Source organism: Ovis canadensis, chromosome 11, assembly GCF_042477335.2.
Source record: "Ovis canadensis isolate MfBH-ARS-UI-01 breed Bighorn chromosome 11, ARS-UI_OviCan_v2, whole genome shotgun sequence".
NCBI classification, from domain to species: domain Eukaryota; kingdom Metazoa; phylum Chordata; class Mammalia; order Artiodactyla; family Bovidae; genus Ovis; species Ovis canadensis.
Window position 1 is genome coordinate 65,960,859 of NC_091255.1, and position 21,651 is coordinate 65,982,509.

A 21,651-nucleotide genomic window follows, 5' to 3' on the forward strand; every position below is an offset into this window, starting at 1 on the left:
GGCCTCGGGGCCGAGCCCTCCCCGCCTTGTCTCCAGGAAGAGTCCGGGACGGAGAGGATCCCTGCCCGCAGCGTCGCCGACCCCGGGGGCTTCCCGCGTTTCCTGCACTGGGACGGGGAGGGAGGGGCGGGGGTTATCGGGTCCCGTCTCCGCTCCGAGCCCGGAGGAGCCGCCGGGGGAGCTCGCGCTAGGCCCCCGAAGGGCGTCGCGCCCCTGACCCCCAGGCCCCAGGTGAAGCGGTCAAGGCCGGAGCGCAGCCAGGCGGGGGCGCGCCGGGACCCCACCGGCCGGAACCGCGGCACACGCCGTTCCCGGAGGCTCCGGCTCTGCGATTTGAACCGAGGAGGCCGGGCGGCCCGGCCGCGGTTCGCAGCGGCCATTGGCTGCGGCGGCGCGGTGACATCAGCGCGGGGGGGGCGCGGGCGGAGCCCGGGAGGGGAGTGTCCGAGCGGCTCCCAGCCCCGAGCCCGAGAGCCAGAGGCAAACCGATGCCGAGCGGACATGGGCCGCCAGCCCCGGCGCCTCGCTGAGCCCACGGAGCTGAGCGCGCAGCTGCGCCGACCCGGCGCTCTCGTCTCTGGGGACCCAGGTAGGCGACGGGTACCCCCCTACCCCACCTTTGGCCGCGACAGTCCCCCGGCGCCCTGCGGGGCCTGGGTGGGCTCGGTGTGGGGACCTCGATTCCCCCCCGCCCCCGACCAAGGGGGCGGAGGGGGTTGAAAAAGCCGCGATAGGGGCGGCGGGTTGTGGAGCGGGGCCGGGTGTCCCCACTCCTGCGCCCGCTCCGGGGTAGCCAGGCTGGGGCCCGGGGCCACGCACCGGTGTCCGAGTAGATCCAGGCTGGGGAGGGAGGTGGTGGCGGTCGATTTCCCCTCCCCAGACTGGGCTTAGCCGGTCGGATCCAGGCGCTGCTCGGGGGGGGTGGGGACGGGGGACCACCCGGCTTTGAACGGTCCACCCCTTCGCCCGGGTGGGTGACACTGGGGCGGGAGCACAGCCTTCGGCGGCGCGCGGTGCCCCAGAGTGGGGCGTGTGTGCAGAGTTCTCCATGAATCAGAACCCGATCGCTCGCGCGTAGTGGCAGAGGCGTGCACACTCGCCCTGGCACACTCGCCGCAGCACACGCCGCCCCGTGTCACCGCGCCGCGCGGAGAGGGGCGACGAGCCGCCCGGGAGGGAACGGCCGAGCGAACAAACCCTCCTCCCGCCCCGCACCCTCCCTCCCCGGCTCGCCCGGCCCCGCCCCGTGCGCCCGCCTCCTCGGGAGACCGGGAGGCCGAGGCTAGGGGGACGGCCGCGGCGCCGATCGGCCGGGTGGGGCCGCTTCCGAGCCCGGCCCGTGGCCGCGCGCGGGACTCGGCCGAACGCTCCGGGCCTGGCCTCGAGCCGGGAGCGGCCGGTTAATGATTTAATCACCCGCTCCGAGCGGTGGAGCGCGATCGGTCGTCTGTAGCCCCGCCCCCTCCCCGGAGCGCCCTCCGTCCGGGGGCACAAAACTGCCCCCCACCAGCCCCGGGCGCGTCCCGGGTGAGCCGCTCTGCGCGCCGGGCCGCCGCGGGTGAGTGTCCGGGCCGCCGGGGGAGCTGGGCGGGAATCGGAGCGGGGGGCCGGCGGGCTTCCCGGGGGAGGACGGGCCAGGGCGTGTGTGTATGTGTGTGTGTGAGTGTGTGTCTGGGGGAGGGGTGCTCTCGGCTAACTCAAACCAGATTCCTCGTTTCCCGACGCGACGCCGTAGCCTGCGCCTGGGAAGTTTTCTTTTTCTCCCCGGGAGAACGAAGGGGAAATACAATGCTTTCTCTTTTCTTGTCACGCTTGCGATCTGACAGGCTCCCACGGCCCTGGGCTGCGTCTCCGGTGTCTGTTCTCTGCCCCTTTAGCTGAGCAGCTGAACGGCGGGCAAGGGTCCCTGAGCTGTGTGAAGCCCGCTGCTCCTCTCCTGGGGAGGTTAGGTGCCGGTGGTGGTGGGAGGGGGGTGGTATCTTCCTCTTCCTGACCGCCCCCTCCAGCGGCCATCTGGACCAGAGCAAGCTCCGCCATCCAGCCCGCGTAAACAATGAGGGGCCCGGTTACAGGAGGGCCTCCAGCAACGCAACTTCTTTGCAGAGTCTGGGTTTCTAATAACTCCCTACTCCCTCCGCCCCTTTCCAAGGCCGAGGTGGAGGAGGGGACCCCCCGGCAGGATGGACTGAATTTTAAGAGAACAAAGAACAGGGCACAAAGGAAGGGGGAAGCTGAGCTGTGGGTTTCCCCCAGAAAAGGGGAGTTTGCTGGACCAGGCCTGGACTTAGCCAAGCCTCTAGGTGGCCCCAGGACTCCAGAGGCAGTAAGAGGACTTGGGACAAGGGAGGCGCCATCCCTTGGGGGTAGCCAGGACCCTGTGTGAGTCTGGGGGCGGGGCAGGGCCTGTGGGTCCCAGCTTTCATCAGCTGCCCGGTGTGAGGAGCCCGTGTGATCACCCGATTACTGTGGTTTATCTCCTCTGAACTTGGACTTTGCCCCTCCACTCCCTGGGGACAGCTGCTCCTTCCCACAAATGGGGGTTCCGTAAACCTTGGGAGACCCCCGGTCAGTTTCTCCTGGTCTTCCCAGGGATCCTGGGGACCCTGCAGGGACTGGGAGGGGGTCGGTGTGATGAGATGAGCCTGGGGTTTGGAGTCTCCGCCGGCCGCTCTGCCCTCTCCCTGAGTTCCTGGAGCTCCAGCTCATGGGTGACCATGTGCTCATGGATGCTCCCTAGTTCAGGCCTCAACTTGGAGGATTCTTTCCATCTTTTTCTGGAATGTCCACCTCTCTCTTGACTCCTCTTCCATTTCCCTCTCATTTCTCTCTCCCACCCACCCACTCATCAATGCTCACCCCAATCCCATGTAGGCACACACCCAACTGACTTTGGTCCTGTTGCCTCATGGAACCTGATAGTCCAGCCCTCACAGGACTGGAGACCGGGGAGCCCCAGGCCCAGAGACTGTTGTCTGAGAAGTGGGGTTGGGGGGGATTGGGCGGATGTTGACCCCCGGAGAAGGACCCTAGACCTTTCTTTACCCTCAGGAGCCTTCGGTAGGACCTCTGGTTGGCCCTGGCTCAGGGTTCCTCGCCGCCTCCGCCTTTGGAACGGCTGATTGATTTCTGCAGCCAGGACAGGCTGTGCCCAGGTGTGGCGGGCAAGGTGCTTGCAGCAGGCCGCCCTTCGCCCTCTCCCTGCCCCCTCTCCTCTGCGCAGGAAGGTGGGATCAAGCTGGGACCGGAGGCCTCAGAGGCCAGACTTGCTGTCAGGCAGTGGCTCCAGCCTCCAGTGGCTGGAGCTTCCACAGGCTCAAAGGATCCTGTCCCTGTGGGGGGAGGGAGGAGCCTGTCCCTTGGAGGAACAGGATCTGGGTTGATGCCAGAGATACGCTTGGGGGCGGAGGGAGAGGAGTTGAGCAATCTGGCCCTGGAAGCTGTGAGAGCCTCGATCTCCTGACCTATGTGCTGGAGGCCTTTCCGCAACCTTGGGAAAGGGAACCGAGCCCTGGACCCGTGGGCAGAGTGTCCTCAGAGCCAGCACCTCTGGGGACTCAGGGAGGGTGGGATCCTGCTGGGAGGGACTCATGTGGTGACTGGACATGGCCCTTTGCTCACGGGGTGCCGAGGAGGAAGTCGAGCCCTGAAGGATCCGGCATTCCCACTCACTGAGTCCCTGAAACTCTAGCTTAAAATACAAGGAGCCTTGGGCTTCTGTCCAGGAACTCTATCAGAGTCTCTCCTCGGGCACTACCAGCTTGCAGCTCGGGGCTCCAGGCCAGGGAGGCAGCACTGACGTCCAGAACCCCTCTTGCCAGGAGCAGAGGCTCTGGTGGCCCCCACTCAGCCTCCCAAGCTAGAAAGGGGCTCCTTTTCGGGTCAGGTGAGCCCAGTTGGGGTTACCCAGCTGGTAAGAAACCGCTGGCGTTTCCTCTCATTCCTTCATCCTCGGGGGTTGAGGGCATCTGAGAAGCCGCAGAGCTGGGACGAGAAGGAGCCCTGGGGCTGACCTTAGGGACAGCATCTCTTGCTCAGCCAGGGCCGCTCTGACCACCGTCTCCTCCCCTACTCAGCAGGGTGGCAGACAGTGTCTGCCAGAGCAGCCTCTAGCCTCCCTGGGAGCATCTCAGGGGTCTTCTACCTGCATCCAGGCAGCTCTTGGGGTAACTAGACTTGGTCTGCAGACCCCAGTTTCAGATCCATGACAGTGAAGCCGGGCTCTGTGGTCAGGTGTCTGCTCCCCGCCCCTCCTTCCTCTCCACACTCAGGTTTCCACTCCCTGCAACCCTTCTCTGTTCCTCAGAACGTTCTCCTTGGCTCACTGAGACATCAAGAGAAGCCCCTGTGTTTCCCCTGCCCTTGGGGTTGAAGTCTCAGTCAGATGGTGGGAATGGAGAGCCAGAGGGGGTACAAAAGAACCCCTTCAGGGCTGGCATCACCGTCTGTGGACACCTCTGATGAGGACCGGGTTAGGTCCTAACTGGGGGTTAATCATGTTGATAATCAACCATTATTTGCTTCTGGTAGCTGGTCCCCCCGATTTCTAAACTCGCTAGCCTACATCTTAGGGAGGAACGGGAGGGAGGAACGGGAGGGCCTCATCCTCCATATTGAACTGAAATCAGAAAGAGCTGAAGTCCCGTCTGAGAAAAGCCAGGCTCCTCCTCCTGTTTCTTTAAAGGTTAAAAGGTAAAGAAGAGAGAAGGGAAGGCACATGGGGAAGGAGACCAAGCCCAGGGGCTGCGTGATCCCCCTGCTGGTCTGGACTAGGCAGTCTACAGCTGGGCTTGGGAGCCCCGAGGATACCCGCACCCCGCAACAATTCATCCTGGTGCCCCCAAGGACTGTGCAAGGGGTCAGCCCGGGGGCCTTTCGGATAGGAGCCCTCGGGCGACACTGAAGGTACGTGTCCTCTTTGAGCTTGGGGAGTGACCGTTGGCAGAGAATCCCAGGGGATGCAGGAATTCTACTTTTCAAGGTGTAGAGATGGGGCACCTGCTGAAAAAGAACACGTTATAGCATCATTTTCACAGCAGACGGGTGAGTGCTCACCCCTTACGAATCCTCGTGTAAGGGCTTTACCTGTGTTAGCTTATTCCATCTTCACAGCAGTGCTAGCAAGTATGTGGTGTTCTCAGTCGCTTTGTAAACTAATAAAGACACGAAGGCACAAGTAACTTGCCCAGTGTGGCCGAGCCAGCTGGTCACCAGGGAGAGTCTGGCTCCAGGGTCCCCCAGGCTGCACGCTCCATCCCACAGAGTCAAGGTGGAAATTCACCAGCCTGCTCTAGAGCCAGCCTTGATCCACCTGGCTCCCTCTGGATACCCAGGGCGTCCTTTGACGCCCCACTCCTCCCTCAGCTGAGCACTCTGCTCTTAGGAGAAGCCAAGTGAAACCAAACAAGATCAGGCCGATCTGATTTCAAGCCCAGCCGTTTCCTTCTGAGGCCCTGGGCAGGAGGGAGGAGCATGGGCCCCCTGCAGGCACTCCTCTTCCTCCCCTCCTCCAGCTTCTTCCCTCTGTGATGGGAGCTGGGTGGCTGGAGAAACACACTGACACCCACACACCAGACACCCACCCCTACCCCTCCGGGAAGAGGGGTAAACAAGTGAAGTTGCCGATTGCCCTTGAGCCGCTGGCTCCTCTAGGCTTGGCTCCAGAGCTGTCGCTTCCTGTCACTCCCAGGTCAGGGCTCACTCCTTTCCCTCCCGAGAGGCTGTAACTCCTGGTTAGTGATGGGGCAGGGCCTTTCTCCCTCCATGCCAAGCCTTCCCTGCCGGCCCTCCTGCTCTCCTTCCTCTGGCCCAAGGCATAGGCTTCTGGGATGAAGAGGGAGCAGGGTGGAGAGAGAATGGCCCATCCCCAGCCCAGGAGGTGCATGGTTGCCCAACACCATGGACCTCCTGGGGTGGGGGGCGGCTGTGGTCTATATGTCACGGGATGTGTCTTGTCCTTTCCCTGCAGTGGTGGGGAATGAGAAGCCTGGACTTGCGCTATTTTAACCTGAAATTCTGTGCAAAGTGGTTGTCTGGTGGGTGCTCATAACCAAATCCATAACCTTCGTCAGATTTGAGTCCAGCACCCCCAGCAATGCTTACAGCGCTCCCGTGATACACCTTATGGTCAAGTCGGAAAAGCCCAGGGTTCAGAATCAGGCAGACTTGTCCTTAGCAGCTGTGTGGCTCAGGGGAAGCATGTAACTCTCAGCCTCAGTTTTCTCATCTGTAAGATGGGAATGATGCTGGTAACTCCATGGGATTGTTGGGAAGAGCACTTAGGGTCTTTCAAATGCCTAGGATGGTGTTCTTACTTGCCCCTCCAAAAGGGAAGCTTAAACAAGATAAAGCAGCCAGCTTGGTATAGGGTAAAGCTATTTTGATCTCCATTTTATTTCTCATACTTCCTCCATGACCTACGGTCCAGGGGGGGCATATCCATCTGAGGTCCACGATAGGGTCTAAGGTATCATTTCCTAATCTCTAAGCCAGAGTGGACATTGTAGTTTTTTGCAATCAAAGGGTAAGTTAATTATCCAAACTGCAGTGCGTTTTCCCACAACTCAGCCTAAGTGACTGGCATCGTTTTCCTAAAACTGTGAGAACTGTAAATTCTCTAAGATGGTTGAGAATATCTTCATGAATCCAGTGATGAGTATCATGATTAACAGAAATACCTCTAACACAGCATCATCAATAGGAATATAATGCCAGGCACATAAAGAAATTTTTAAGTTTCCCAGTAGCTACATTTAAAAAACTACAGACTGATGAAATACATTTTTATTTTGTTTTAATTTTTTGGCTATGCTGTGTAGCACATGGGGCTCCAGTTTCCAAAAACCAGGGACTGAACTCACATGTCTGCATTGGAAGCTCAGAGTCTTAACCACTGGACCATCAGGGAAGGGCCCTGGTGAAATCAATTTTAATGTTATATTTAAGCCAGCATGTTCAAAATACTGTCATTTCACCATGTAATCATAAAAAAATATTAACAAGATATTGTTACATCATTTTTACATCATTTTTTTATACAAGGTCTTCAGAGTCCATTGTGTATCTTACACTTGTTGTTTGTCTAGTCGCTAAGTTGTATCTGACTCTTTTGCAACCCCATGGACTGTAGCCAGCCAGGCTCCTCTGTCCATGGGATTTTCCAGGCAGGAATCCTGGAGCAGGTAGCTGTTTCCTTCTCCAATATTTTACACACCTGTAGCACACGTCAGCTGGGATGCTAAATCTCATAAATACCCCCTCAGAATTGGGAAGTAGATTCACACCCTCAAGGTGTTTGAAACATACTTGGGTTTTCCAATCACTGAATCAAGCATCAGTTTTTTCATTTAAAATCATTAAAATGGAAGAAGCTTTAAAAACTCAGTTCCTTGGGGGCACTCGGCACATTTCGATCACTCGACAGCCTGATGTGAGCGGGGCTACTGTGCTGGGTGACTTGGGTTCAGGACAGCTGTAATGCCAGGAACCGAGCGCCTAGCCAACATTATGTTGGCAATGGTGGCACCCTGAGCAAGATAAGAATGAGGAACGGAGGGGGCAGAATTATTATTAGTTGCAGATGCTGGGTTGGTGTACTTGCAAAGCTCAAAAGATTTAATCATATGGTTGATTAGGGTGTGTAAAGATAGTACAAGCTTAGTAGGGTAGACATTAAATAGATAGAAATTTTAAAATTGCGGCTTTCCCATATACCAGCTACCACCAGTCAGAAGATACAGCTACATGAAAGGGGCTGGATATAAAACCCATTCACAATGAAAGACCATAGAATAACTCAGAGTGAACACAACAAGACGTGTGTCAGACTTGTAGGAAGGAAAAAACCACAGAATTTAATGGGGAATATCTAAAAGACTTGGATAAATGGATATGAAGACATGATGTTGTGATAACATCAACTCTCCCCAAATTAATTTATTGTTTGCTTTCAATCCCAACGTAATTCCATCAGGACTTCTTTTGGAACTTAATAAAGTGTGTCTCAAGTCCTTCGGGAAGACTAACTGCATTAGAAAAGCCAAAAAGTTTTCAGGAAAAAAGTTAAAGCAGGGATATTATCCTACTGAATACTCAAAACGAATTTCATAGAGCTGATAGTATAGACCTGGTTTCGGAATAAATAAGAGACCAATAAGCAGGATGTGAAGAACTGACTCATTTGAAAAGACCCTGATGCTGGGAAAGATTGAGGGCAGGAGGAGAAGGGGATGACAGAGGATGAGATAGTTGGATGGCGTCACTGACTCAATGGACATGAGTTGGAGCAAGCTCCGGGAGTTGGTGATGGACAGGGAGGCGTGCTGTAGTCCATGGGGTCCCAAAGAGTCGGACACGACTGAGCAACTGAACTGAAGTAAAAACAAAAAAGCAGGAAAGGAAGTCCAGAGAAACCGTGGGTGGTGTTATCTATATCTATATATATCTGATGAAGGTAGCATCTGATCCTGTACTCATCATTTATACCAGTTTTATACAGAATCAGTAACTTGGCTATATTTTAATTTTTTATCTATTTTTAAATGACCCGCAGTTTCAAGCCACAGACATCTTTGTATTTCCTTTACTAATATCTTTATCTCCATGAGTAATTTTTCATCATTACATTACCTGGTAGTTTTAGAAGTGAATACTTTCATAAAACTTGGGAGTGGGGAAGGTCTTTGCTTCATGGTTTTAGAGCCAGAAATTATAAAACAGATTTAACCATGCAAAAACTAATGAGCACTCCATGGAAAAGAAAACAACAGAATCACCATATTGTAGACAGGCATATGATACACTTGTAGAAATATCTGCAAAATATCGTCAACATTCCTAAGAGCCTTAAGATTTAAAGTCATACAAATCCAATGGAAAAGATGAAGGACCCCCCTGCCACCTTGCCCCCAAATTGGGTAAAATGGCTTCCACAAGCAATTCATTAGAGAAATATTTTCTAAAATGCCCTCCCTCTTTAGTAATGGGAAAAATGAAAATGCAGATTATAAGTTTGCAAAGTGGTGGTGATCGTGGTTTTGTTGTTTTCAACTAAGGGCACCATAATGCCTGGTATTGGAAAAAAACAGTGTCATCCCTATGTTGGTGAGCAAGTGAACAAGAGAAACAAAAGTAATTTTACTCACTTATCGGTATGTATCCTCCGGAAATGGACCTGGGCAGACTTAGCTGGAAGGCTGCTTGTTACAGAGTTGGAAGGAAACGGAAGCAACCTAGCATTCTTCAGTGGCCTGCTGGATGTAAAACTGAGGCTAGAAGGACTTTATCTAAAATAATGTAGCAGTATTTATGAACATGTAACCATTTTCACTCAAATGCGAACAGTGGTTGGCTTTATTCATCCCTCTGCCTTGGAAAGTGCTGCTTGTGTTTTGAAAAAAGGTGGGGGGAGGGGCGGAGAAAAACATCTTAAATCGGCACTATCGCAGAGAGGTAGCGTGCAAATCTCCTATATAATTTACGGTTTAAATAGATGCATTTGCAAAAATACAAAGAGGTGAAACGACCATTTTCTTTAACTCGGTGTATGCCAAATATTATCATTTGACAATAATTTAAAATATTATCATTTGAAAAGATCAATTCTAACTTGCCATCCGTTGTGGAAAATGAGCTAATTTGCACTCTTTTTTGATGCTAAGTCTTTGAAGTCCAATGTCTATTTAACCCTTTAGCACAGGTCAACTTGGACATTACAACCTGGACTCCATTTGGGGTGCACATTTCAAATGCCCCATGGCCACCGGGCTGGGGACTGCTGTATTGGACAGTGTGGGCCCATGTTATGTAGTAACACCTGGACAGACAGCAGACAGTGGGGTCCTTAAGGTCTGTGCTCCATGCCAGTGTCCTGATTACCTGGAGCCAGTTCATCCCCCTCCCCCGTGGCACTCCTCTCCCGCCTCCCCCCTCCCCCAGGGATGTCTGGAGAGTGGGCGGTGGCTGCTCGCTGCTGCGGAAAGCATGTAGTGAAATTGGGGCTTTGTTCACTTTCCCTTCCTTCCGGGAAGAATCTATTCACCAGAGTATGTTTATCTCCAGGAAATGGGACTTGTAGCTCCCGTGGGCCAATGAACCCAAGGTCTAGATTGACTCGGAGAGGCGGGGAGGGTGGAGCCAGCGCCAGGCACCCAGCCTGGGAGGTTTCAGGACAGGGATGGGGTCCAGGTCCTGGCCTTCCTTTCCGGCAACTACCGAGAAACACAAGCTGGAGATTGGAACAGGGACAGGCATGAGAAACACGTGAAGTGGGGCTTCGTGCTGGGCCCACTCTTGACTCTGCTGGGCGAGTCCTGGCTTCTGCTTCAGGGGATCCTCCCCACCTCTCACCTCCCAGGGAGGGTCCTCAGAGCAGGAAGCTGGGATGAGATCTGGAGTAAGGAGGGGCCCGTTTGAACCATCCTTGGGAGCAGATGGCTGATGGGGGTGTCCGTCAAGTGAGTCTTGGTCCCCAGGTCTCAGATAAACAGCCTGCCTAATCCCACCCTATCGCCATCTCTCTGTCCATGAGCACATTCTCAGCTGAGGACATCTGAATAAGCTGGAGGTTGTGTCCCAAGGTCTGCCAGAAACGGGCTCAAAGCACCATTTAGTAGCTGAGAGAGAGCATGAGGGCCTTCACTCCATCCAAGCCTCGGTTTCTCTCTTCTGTACAATAGGGGCAATTGCAACACCCTGCGTGCGGGGCCAGGGGCCTACATTTAATGATGCCGCCACACAATTCCTGGCACACAGCAGGCACCCGGTGTATGGGAACTGCTAACGGCATGCCTATTTCTTCATTGCTGGTGGTCGGCCAGTGCCTGGGGCCCTGGGGTGTCCTCCCCGTGTCCTCAGGTGACCCCCGCCTCTTCGCGTTCCCTCTGTTCTGTGGTAGCCATCAGGAGACCCGGGCTGGGGCTGTGGAAGCAACAGGGACCAAACTGCCCCCTGCCCAGGGTACCACTGGGGGATGGCCGCTGGGAGGCTGGCTCCAGCTCTGGGCTTTCGTGTCACTGGAAATTGGCCAGTCTCCCAGGTGGGAGGTGGAGGTTGTCATTTCTGTATTGCTAGTTGTTGGAAAGCAGGTTCCTGGGGGCAGGGAGTGGGTCCTAAGCTCCCTATTTCCCCTGCCACCTAGTTTAATAGGCTGCCCACTTTGTCCTCCCAGGCAGTTTAAAACGAGGACATAATAAACTTGTGATAAACTTGTCCTTCTGGGGGAGGTGCGGATTTAGGGGGAGGGAGAGAGAAAGAGGACAGGCATCAACGGGAGATTTTTTGATCGTTTGATTTGAAAGTATGTGGCCTGAGCCCCACGCCCTTGCCCTTCTCCTCCCAGCCCCTACACGGTGCCTTGTATGGGCTGCAGCTGCCGGAGCCTGAGAATCTGATAGTTTAAAGCTGGTTTGGAAATTAAAATTTTTTCCTTAAGCCTTTGATGCTTTGGGATTTTTTACTATTATTATTATCAAAACAGCACTGCCACATTAAAGGAAACTTTTTTTTTTTTTTTTTACAAAAGCCCATTTTCCTCTCCAGCCTGATGTCACTCCTCTAATTTCTCTGCCTGCCCTTTTGCCTTTCTTCGAGAACGCGTATGTATGTGCCGTCTGCGATCACTGCACGTAAACAAGTCTAAGTTGAGGTCGATTGGTGATCGTCTTCCACGTCCTGCGTGGTCTTCATAGACTGCTTGTTGTGCTGGCAGGTAATCTGTTGGGTTAATGTGTCCTTGTTTTCTCAACCATGTTCTCATTGCTGAGTGTTAGGCTCTTTCCAGTCTCTTGATATTATGAATGAGGCGTCAGTGGCTATCTGTGTTGGGGACTTTTTTCTGCTCTGAAATAGTTCCAGAGGGTGCGTTTCCCACTGTGGAGGCTCCTGGATCCTTCTGGATTTAAAGTTGAGTGTTTAAAGAAACTTCTGTAATTGACGATGCCCCAAGACCATCTCGTCTGGGGTCATTTTGACTCTGAGCAGCTCCTGGGCTGGGGTTTTGTACCTCCCTCCCTGCCTGGTGGCACCTGGTACCTGCTGTTCAGTGGGAGGGAAGTCCTCCTCTTCCCCTTTCCTGGCTCAGTGCCACCAAGATGGTAACAGACTGAAGAAGGTCTGGCGCCATGCCTGGAGTGAGTCAAAGCCCGTGTTATCTGCGAGGACCTATCGAGACTGGGAGACGGGGGCCTGGGCGTCAGCACGCCCTGGGTTCCCCACCAGCTCGATGGCCTTGGGCAAGTACTCTTCTCCACCCCAATAGCCCAGTCAAGGCCACTGGATGGGATCATCTCTGGGCTGTCCTTCCCCTCTCAGTCTTGGGAATCTCTGAAGTTGAAGGCATTGTGGATGGGTCTGTGGGTGTCACATGACATTGTGGGTACCATCCTGTAGCACCACCCCCAGGGGTGCACACAAAATCCACTGAGGGACTTCCCTGGTGGTCCAGCAGTTAAGACTCAGTGCCAGGGGTGTGGGTTCGATTCCTGGTTGGACAACGAAGATCCCACGTGCTATGTGGCATGGCCAAAATAATTTTTTTATAACCAAAAAAATAAAAAATCCACTGAGATGTGGGAAGAAAAACACAAGAACTACTATGTCGTATTTTGGCTTTTTTTTTTTTTTTAAGGAAAACTCAAACCTATTAACTGATGCATGGATTGACAATAGCCTCATTTATAATCCATAAAATATGTATCTGTGTGCATGTGTATAGAGATTACAGGCTCCATGCTTTAATGTGCTGAGGTCCCCACACTCTGGGTCATGCATCACTGTTTTAAGTGATGGGAGCTGGGCTGTGGGAATAAAGCCCTGGCTTCTGTCCATGACCCCAGGGCAAATCTCTTAATTTAGACTCTTCATCTCCGAGATGGCTGCTCCGCAGATACACAAGGGGTACAGGAGTTATAATAATGATATTTCGTGCTTCCATCCTGGGCTCTTTTTTTTTTTTCTTTCCTTCCCTTAATTTAATTGTGGCTATTCAGGCTCAAATTATTTTAAGACTGGGCTTCTTAACATCCTTGTGGCAACAGCAGACTTTCAAATAGAGAGGGCTGCTGGCAGTGTTAGTGAGGGGACGAAAAGTTTCCAGATACACTCAAGGCAGCAAAAGTGACCCCACGGCCCCGCCGAAGTCCCTCCAGCCCTGTGTAGCAACAGGCATCAAAGCTCCTGAAGTCTCGTTGGTTCCCTCTGCCGCCGGCTGGCTGGCCGGCCGGCTGTTGGAATAAAGCAGTCTTCCGCTTTCTCTGGGACTCCTTATCTTCTCAGGATAAGGCGGGTGAGCATTTCAGAAAGCGACAGAGCCTCGGGGCGCCCATGGCCCCCCTGGCGCCCGCATTTCTTGCACAATCCCCTGCAGCGTGTTCTTCCAGCTGTCGGATGTTCTCAGCACAACCCCACTGCCCCGTCCCATTCTGCAAAGTCAGCTTCTTCCCGGTACAGCATTGATTGCACCCCCCGAGTGAAAAGCCCCTGGCCTACCAGGTGAGACCGCCCCCCCCCGCTGGGCTCCAGCTCCCCTGGGAGTCTGTCCTCCGTCTCCTCCCCCATCGGGGATGCTCAGGCCCTGGGGTATCCACCTCCAAACCCGGCCCTGGATGTGTCCTAACCCTAGCACACCCCGCCTCGTCCAGCTCCTTTGTCGCACCCTCATCCTGGCCCCGTCCATCTCCACAACCATAGCCTTGTCCAAGCACCCATCCTCTTTGCCCTGAATTCCTGCTTCCCTTCGTCTCTGCCTGAAAAAGCTTCTTGTATCCAACCCAGAGCACAACTGAGCTCGAATGCCCCCTTCTGTCCAGCCACGTTGCTTGGGGATGGCCTGGGTGGTTAGAAGCAGAAATGCTGGAGGGGGCAGGTAGCTGTGGCCGTGGGTGTGGAAATGTGAGTCCTCCATGTACCCGGTGAGCTTACAGGCCAGCTGCACACTGGGAGGCCTGTCCAGCTGCCCTGGAGGAGCTCAGGTTTGTCTGGGAGCCACTGGGCTAGTGATGAGGTGGGGAAGTGCCCTCTGGACAGCCTGCCAGGGAAGACGACAGAAGATGTGGTTAGAGTCGATCCAACCAGTGTCCTGGCCTGGCCTGCCCTGTGCTCAGTGGGCCAAGAGGAGAGGAATCGGATTCCAGAGGAGGCGAGGGCGTCAGGGAGAGAGGCAAGATGTGGCTCTGTTTTCCCTTGCTCGGCCAGGAAAGTGGGATGTGGCTTCCCGGGTGAGGAGAGGGGCGGGGGCGTCCCACCCAGGGTGTGCCATGGGGAGTGGCTGCCTATTTTAGCCACTTCCCCTGAGCTGAGTCACAGGGCTTAGCAGAGCCCCTTCCTGAGGCCATGGCGCCCTTGGGCACAGTCCCCTTCTGGGTGGCACTCAGCATCGCCCCCCAACCTGGTGCAGACCACCTGCTTGTTCTTATCCTCAGAGTTTCACCTCTTCACCCCCAAGTTGCTCCCTGTTCAGAGCTTAGGCTGACAGTGTCATGAGGGTGCCGTAAGACCAGAGATTTGAAACAGCCCAGTGAGTGGGCTCTGACTAGTCCTGAAGCTGCAGCTGTAGGGCCCCAGGGCTGCTGGGTCCTGCGGGTCCTCCTTCCTGGGCAGGGTGCCCAGTGGGTTGACTCCACCTAGGCCCCCGCTCTCAGGACTTGGGGTGTTCTCATGCTGGAGGTCGAAGATGGTTTGGTTTCTCAGGAGCCACAAACCCTTGTCCCCACCCCCAGGCAGCGAGACCAGGGGTGGCAGATAAGCGCTGGCCAGACCTGCCCTGCCTTCCTGGGGTGCAGGGCTGTGCAGGGGCCTAGGGCTCTCCTTGCCGGCCCCTTGAACCCTGACCTCCAGCTCTCCCCTTGAGAATGTCCCGGCAGAGGGTGATAGGATGGTGGGGACCCTTCCTGTCCTGGAGCCACAATGACCGGGACCCCTGGCCCCTGCAGGGGTCCATGGCGGTCCACACCATCCCGGCTGAGTCCTGGGCAGCGGGGCCTGCGGTGTCCTTTCCACTCTCTCTAACAAGCACTTGAGCTCGGGGAAACCGCAGCGCCTGACGTTGCTCCCTGGGCCTGGGGATTCCTGCTGTTAGCTTGAGACTCTTACACAACTCTGGAGGTTCCTGTCACAGATCCCACAGCTCAGATCCTTTTCGTCTCCTCCCCTGTTCCTCCCTCCCACCCCCACCCCCCGCTTTTTTTTTCCTGCCTGAGCAGGCATACACACTCACTCCAGGACTGGGATTCTCAACCCAGGTGCTCCCGCCCTCCCACCATGGGGGACGCTCGGCCCATCCGGAGAGGCTTTAGTTGTCACAGTCATAGTGGGGGAAGGGGTGCTGCTGGCATCTGGCAGGTAGAGGCCAGGGATGCGGCCAGACAGCCTACAGGAAGCGGGATAAGCCCCCACCACCGAGGACTCTCGGGCTCCAGGTATCAGCAGGGTCAGCGTCTCTGCGATATGACAGGTACTTTCTCCAGCCAGCAGTCGGGGAAGGGAGTTGGAAATGGTCCCTAACGGGAAGTGCTACCCACCAAAGGCCAGAAAGAGGCCTGGCAAGGAGCAGAAAGAGGCCTGGAGCAGGAGGCCGGCCTCCAGCCCAGCTCTGCCCTTTGGCACATAAACCTGGATAAGTCACTTCGCTGCAGTGAGCCTGTTTTCTCATCCAGAAAATGAAGCACTTGTGCTGAGAGCCGAGGCTTCTGTGACCAGAGGCAGGAGCAGAGCTGCAGGCAGGTTGAGGACACAGACCCTCACCTTTTCTTCTTGCCTCACTGCCCTGATGGCAGCGGAAGCCTGTGGGATCCTCTAGTATCCAGAGTGCCTTAGAGACCTGATTTGATTTCCTTCAATGTGAACAGTTCTGAAACTGACACACTCCACTCTTGATTAGCCAAAGAGTTTTCCCTAAAGTTGGCCTGAGACCCCATTGCTGCCCCCAAGAGTCACATACGATGACTCTCTGCTGGATAAATGTGGAAGGGATGGCCCTGCATCTACTGTAGGCAGCAGCAAACTATGGCCCAAATCTGGCCCACCACTTGTGTTTATAAATAAAGTTTTATTGGGACACAGCCACGCCCATTTGTTTACATACAGCCTACTGCTGCTTTCCTACCACTGCAAAGACAGATTTGAGTAGCTGAGAACAAGACCATAACTGCCGTACAGCTGAAAATCTTTGCTGTCTGGACCTTCATGGAAAACAGTTGTCAAAACCTGGTCTAGTGGCTCCACATCTGATAGTTTAGAGGTCAGATCCAAGGGTATAGGGAGGGGTGAGGTCAGGGGTGGCGGAAGCGAATTTTCCTAAGGGTCTGGTGAGGAGGGGGGTCACCTCAAGGCCTTTCAGAGATGTCCTCACCTGACTCTGCCAGCCTGCATCACCCATGTGGCAGGTGAGCCCCAGTGCCTGGCTCCTGCTGCCTGCCAGCCCCGGAGAACTTTGTTGGCTGGAGTGACGAGTGCTGAGACTGCCTGGGGGCGGGGCGGGGGGGGCACGTGCTAGCAGGGGAACCATCAGACTGGGCATCCGCTGCAGGACAAGGAACAAGGAAGGAGCGCGTGGTTGGGGGGGGAGTGGGAGGGCTTAGAGAGGTCAGGCCCGGAGCCCCAGAGCTGTAGGCTGAGGTGTCGTTGTCCTTGGGCTCAGGAAGGCAGAAAGGCAGCAACCCAGAGACCCGGGTGGGTGGTGGCTTTTCAACAGGTGTTTGGAGACCGACTGTGCCAAGAACCGCCAGACGGGCTTCAGTGGCGACGGGCCTGTTGCAACCCTCCGGAAGCTCATGGTCTGGTGGGGAGATGACAGTCCAGCCAGCAGCTATAGAACGACACAGCCAGTGCCCGCTGGGGCCAGGGCCATCCGCAGTGCGGGGGCTGGGGGACCAGGAGGCCGGGGGATCTCGCTGGGCTAAAGCAGGCTTCCTGGAAGAAGTGACATCTCAGCTGAGCCCTGAGGATGCTGGGTGAGCCAGGGGACCAGTGTTCCAGGCAGGGGACTGTTTGTGTCCAGTTCGGAGTCCAGGAGACAAGCTCAGGGCTGGGCAGACCACAGGGGTCAGGGAGAGGTGAGGAGGGAGGTAGGGACCGGGCACCAGATAGGGGGGGTCTGTGTTGGGTGGTCCCGGGCGGGCTGTTTCAGCCAGAAGGTGAAGGATGGGGGGAGGGGAAGCAGGGCCGGGTGGGATGTGGCGGCTAGCCTGGGGCAGAATCAAGAGTGAGGAGGAAACGCTGTGGGGCGTCCTGAGTTGCCAGAGGCAACCCACCTCTCCCCGCTCTGCTCAGCCCTGGGCTGCTGGGGCTGGTTTGGCTTCAGCATCGGACTTCACCTTGGTCCTTGCCAGGAGTCGCGTGGCTGGGGGTACAAGCTTTCGGAGGCTCTCCTAGGCTCCCCGAGGATGTTCTTTGATTCAGGTTAAACATCCTGGGGGTTGGGGGTGTCTGCAGTTGTCTAGTCCCTACCGCCCTGTGCACCCCTAATGATTAAAGAAACAGCGTTTCCCAGTCTTGGTCCCTGAGACGCAGGCAGAGGGTGGACCCTTGGCAGAGCTCAGGGCCCCACGGAGGAGGTGCGGCAGGCGGGGTCCTCACTTCTGGGACACCCAGTGAGAACCGGAGGGCTGGGGAGCTGGTTCTGTGGTTCCTGGCGGCCCCACCCTCATTCTGATTCAGAGAGTGAGCCGGGCTGCCCAGGTCCATGGAGGTGTCTGCCCTGCCTCCCTGGGGCCTGTCCTGTCCTACCCCTTCTCTCGGGGCTGTGACTCAGGCTGAGGCATCCACTAACTGCACAGGGATTGAGGTCAGCCAGCAGGAAGAACTGGAGAAGGCAGTGGCACCCCACTCCAGGCCTCTTACCTGGAAAATCCCATGGATGGAGGAGCCTGGGGGGCTGCAGTCCATGGGGTCGCTAAGAGTCGGACACGACTGAAGCGACTTAGCAGCAGCAGAGAACTTAAAGCTTGTCTCCAGACTGGTCGTTTGCAGTAGTCAAGTCCCTCCCTAGTCTGCTGCCTGCCCGTTGCACCTCCCCCACTAGCTGGCAGCATCCAGGTGGGGTGGGGGGAGACAGGGTCCTTGAGACGACAGAGCGGCTCTCTCTCTAGCATCAGGACAGGCATGTCAGTGGCTACCTGAACTCCACAGGGCGCTGGCTTAGCCCCAGAGCCTGTGCAGGAGGGAGCTGGCAGGGTTCTGAATTTGATCGCTGGCTTATTTCACACTGTCTCACTTGGGTGGGAGGAGGAGGTGTAAATGGCAGCCCCTGGGCCGGATGGGCTCTGGTGCTGGGGAGACAGCTGGGTTAACCCTTGCCCTGCTGTGTTCTTCCTGCAGCCCTGTGATCTTCTCCTCATTGCCCCTTCTGGCCGCCGGACTTCACCTCTGGCCGCCGGACTTCACGTGTGACTGCCGGACTTCACCTCTGACCCCCCGGATCCACCTCCGCCGGACTTCACCTCTGAGCCCCCGATCCACCTCTGTCAGACTTCACCTCTGACCCTCAATCCACCTCCAACCCCCTGATCCACTTCTGACCCCCGCCTCTCCCATCCACCCCCGCCGGATTTCACCTCTGACTCCCGATCCACTTCCACCGGACTTCACCTCTGACCCCCGATCCACCTGCTGCCTTGGGAGGGCCCCCCTGTGTCCTCCACCCCAGCAAGATGCCGATCCTCAAGCAGCTGGTGTCCAGCTCGGTGCACTCCAAGCGCCGCTCGCGGGTGGACCTCACTGCCGAGATGATCAGCGCCCCGCTGGGCGACTTCCGCCACACCATGCACGTGGGCCGGGCGGGGGATGCCTTCGGGGACACCTCCTTCCTCAACAGCAAGGCCGGGGAGCTGGATGGCGAGTCTGTGGACGAGCAGGCCCCGTCCTCCTCCTCGTCGTCCTCCAAGCGCAGCCTCCTGTCCCGCAAGTTCCGGGCCAGCAAGCGGTCCCAGTCGGTGACCCGGGGAGACAGGGAGCAGCGGGACGTGCTGGGCTCCCTGCGGGACTCGGCCCTCTTCGTCAAGAACGCCATGTCCCTGCCGCAGCTGAACGAGAAGGAAGCCACAGAGAAGGGCTCCAGCAAGCTGCCCAAGAGCCTGTCGTCCAGCCCCGTGAAAAAGGCCAGCGCGGAGGGCAGCCTAGAGGAGGCGGCGCCTCAGCGGAACGGGGCCGCCGCCCCGCACTCCCCAGACCCACTCCTGGAGGAGCAGGCCTTCGGGGACCTGGCGGATCTGCCCATGGTGCCCAAGGCCAGCTTCGGGCTGAAGCATGCTGAGTCCATCATGTCCTTCCACATCGACCTGGGGCCCTCCATGCTGGGCGACGTGCTCAGCGTCATGGACAAGGGGGGCGAGTGGGAGCCGGAGGGGGCACCAGAGGACGACGGTTACCATGGTGACGGGGACCCAGCCGGCATCCCAGCCCCAGGGCCCCGAGCGGCAGGGCAGGAAGGTGAGGGGGGCCCAGACGTGCCCTCCCGCACCCTGCAGGATGAGGGGTGGGCGGCGGCGGCGGCCCCCAGCCCTGGCTCGGCCCGCAGCGCAGGCAGCCACACCACTCGAGACAGCAGCTCGCTGTCCAGCTGCACGTCGGGCGTCCTGGAGGAGCGCAGCCCGGCCTTCCGGGGGCCGGACCGCGCCCCTGCCACCCTCCCTGCACAGCCGCCCGACCCCGAGTTCTCCTTTATGGACGAGGAGGAGGAGGATGAGATCCGAGTGTGAGGCTGCCCAGAGGTGGGGGTCTCTGGGCGTGGTCCCTTCCCTGCCCCCAGCCACGCCGCGGAGGCAGCCAAGGCTTTGACCCTGGGCCTCATGGATGAGGGGTGCGCGCCGAGCCTGGGGGCCCAGGAGGACTTGCATCTGGCTTGGGTGCCTGACTTTTTTTTTTGCACACCCTGCCCTGCCCCAGAGCTCTTCGGACGGGGCTGCGTGCATGCAGGAGACACCAGCTCTCCCCGCCCCCCAGGCCTCCTGTGGATGCTCGCTGGCAACCCGAGTCCCTGCCACGTGCGGCAATAACGGGGCAGCGGGGGCACCAGGGCTGAGGACAGCTGACTCGCCTCTTTTGTCCCGGCGTTTCTGCCGTGACTGGCAGTGGCCATCAGAATAAATTGTTGTGCCAGGTCGTCTGCAACGGGGAACCCCTTGGAGGCAAAGCGGACCTAAAGTGTACACTAAACGCGACCCCTTCCGGGACGCGAACGGGATGCAGAACCGAAGGAGCGCTCCAGGCGGCTTGAATTTTCAATCAAGACGGGGCCTTCCAGGATGACAAGAGGCCAGGCCACAGCCCTGACTCTGTCCCTCTGGGTCTGTTGGTTCTTGTGTTTAAATCTTTCTAGAGCAATACCTGAAGCGGTGTTTGTAGACCCGCCATCAGGAGGAAGACGAACCCTTTTAGAAAAAGGCGTTTATACTAAGTGCTTCCAAACTTTATTTAGAGCTGTATGGGGTGGGAGGGGGTGGTCTGCGTGTGTCTTTCCCTGGCCCCCTCCCCCATAGCTATTAACAACTGGGCAGGCAGCCAGTGTAGGAAATTTCTGGAAAATGATTATTAAAAGAGCTGTCATTCCTAGGGGGGGCGGGGGCGGGGTATAAAAGCTTTCTTTGAATTGGGTTGTTCCTTCCCCCTCCCCCAGCCCGGGACTGACTACTTCCCCTTCTTCTCTCAAGCCTCTGACCAGGGAACCCCCTTCCCCACCTCTGAGTCAACAGCCACAAGGGCAGTGTTGCCAGAGTTAGCAACAAAACGAAAAAACAGAATGCTGAGTTAAATTAGAATCTCAGGCGTGCAGAGGATACTCTCTTTAGTGTAAGTATGCCCTGTGACTGATTTGGCACATACTTAGACTAAAAAGTTAGTGTTTTTCGTTCTGGAATTCGGATTTCCCTGTGTCCTTGAGTTGAGCTTGGGTGTGAGCCTCCAGAGTTCAAGCTGACTCACCTCCCCATGTGCCCTTGTAGCCAAGGGAGGGAGGGGGACGGACAGACAGAACCAGCACGGGATGCAGCCAGGGCGGAGGCAGACACGCACTCAGACTGTAGCTTAGTTTTTGAATGGAGGGAGTGCCCTCAGGTGCCCCCTGGTTTCCAGCCGTGCAGCCCCCCTGCCCCCCACCAGCTGCCCTGACACCCACCTAGACAGTGGTCAGTTCCAGATTCCAAACTGTATATTTTTTTCTGTGAAAATGTTAAAAGAGCAAGGAAACAGGAAAATAAAAGGCTCTACGGCATGCCTGGTGTTCTGTCTCTGCTTTTGGAGTTGGGGTTATCTCAGAATGTGGGGGAGGATAGACAGGAGGGTGCAGATGGGGGGCCTGTGGCGGCCCGAGCCCCCATGGCTCTCGGGGGCTTGAGGTGGCTTCTCTGTCTCGGGGGCCTGCCCCTCCTGCACAGTTCTCCAGCTTCTCGAAGGGTTCGGCCTTGTGCGCCCGTTTGCCCAGGCAGGCCCTTGGGAGCTCTGGGATTTGGTGTCTGAGCTGCTGCTCACCAGCTGGGGTCCCCAGGCACTTAGTCACCGTTCTGCTTTGTACCTCGTTTTCCTTGTCTGTTAAATGGGAATCTTGCTGCTCTCAGGACTTCCCTGCTGGCTCAGACAGTGAAGAATCCGCCTGCAATGAATTGGGTTCGATCCCTGGGTTTGGAAGATCCCCTGGAGGAGGGCATGGCAACCCACTCCAGTGTT

The 21,651-nt window shown here is 56.5% G+C and overlaps 1 protein-coding gene across 5 annotated transcripts; it reads left to right on the forward strand.

Moving 5' to 3' along the window:
* Positions 1–349: 349 nt before the first annotated feature.
* CDC42EP4 (CDC42 effector protein 4) lies at positions 350–21,199 on the forward strand. Of its 5 annotated transcripts, none has more exons than XM_069544053.1 (3): positions 350–589; positions 11,587–11,704; positions 18,310–21,199. In XM_069544053.1, exon 3 carries the CDS (start codon positions 18,642–18,644, stop codon positions 19,686–19,688), a length of 1,047 nt encoding a protein of 348 aa, XP_069400154.1. In that variant the 5' UTR covers positions 350–589; positions 11,587–11,704; positions 18,310–18,641; the 3' UTR covers positions 19,689–21,199. The 5 variants fall into 5 exon arrangements, with proteins under 5 accessions (XP_069400154.1, XP_069400152.1, XP_069400151.1 ...); XM_069544052.1 differs by lacking the exon at positions 350–589 and adding an exon at positions 1,299–1,558 and having other exon boundaries at positions 11,519–11,704; XM_069544051.1 differs by lacking the exon at positions 11,587–11,704.
* The last annotated feature ends 452 nt before the right edge of the window (positions 21,200–21,651 follow it).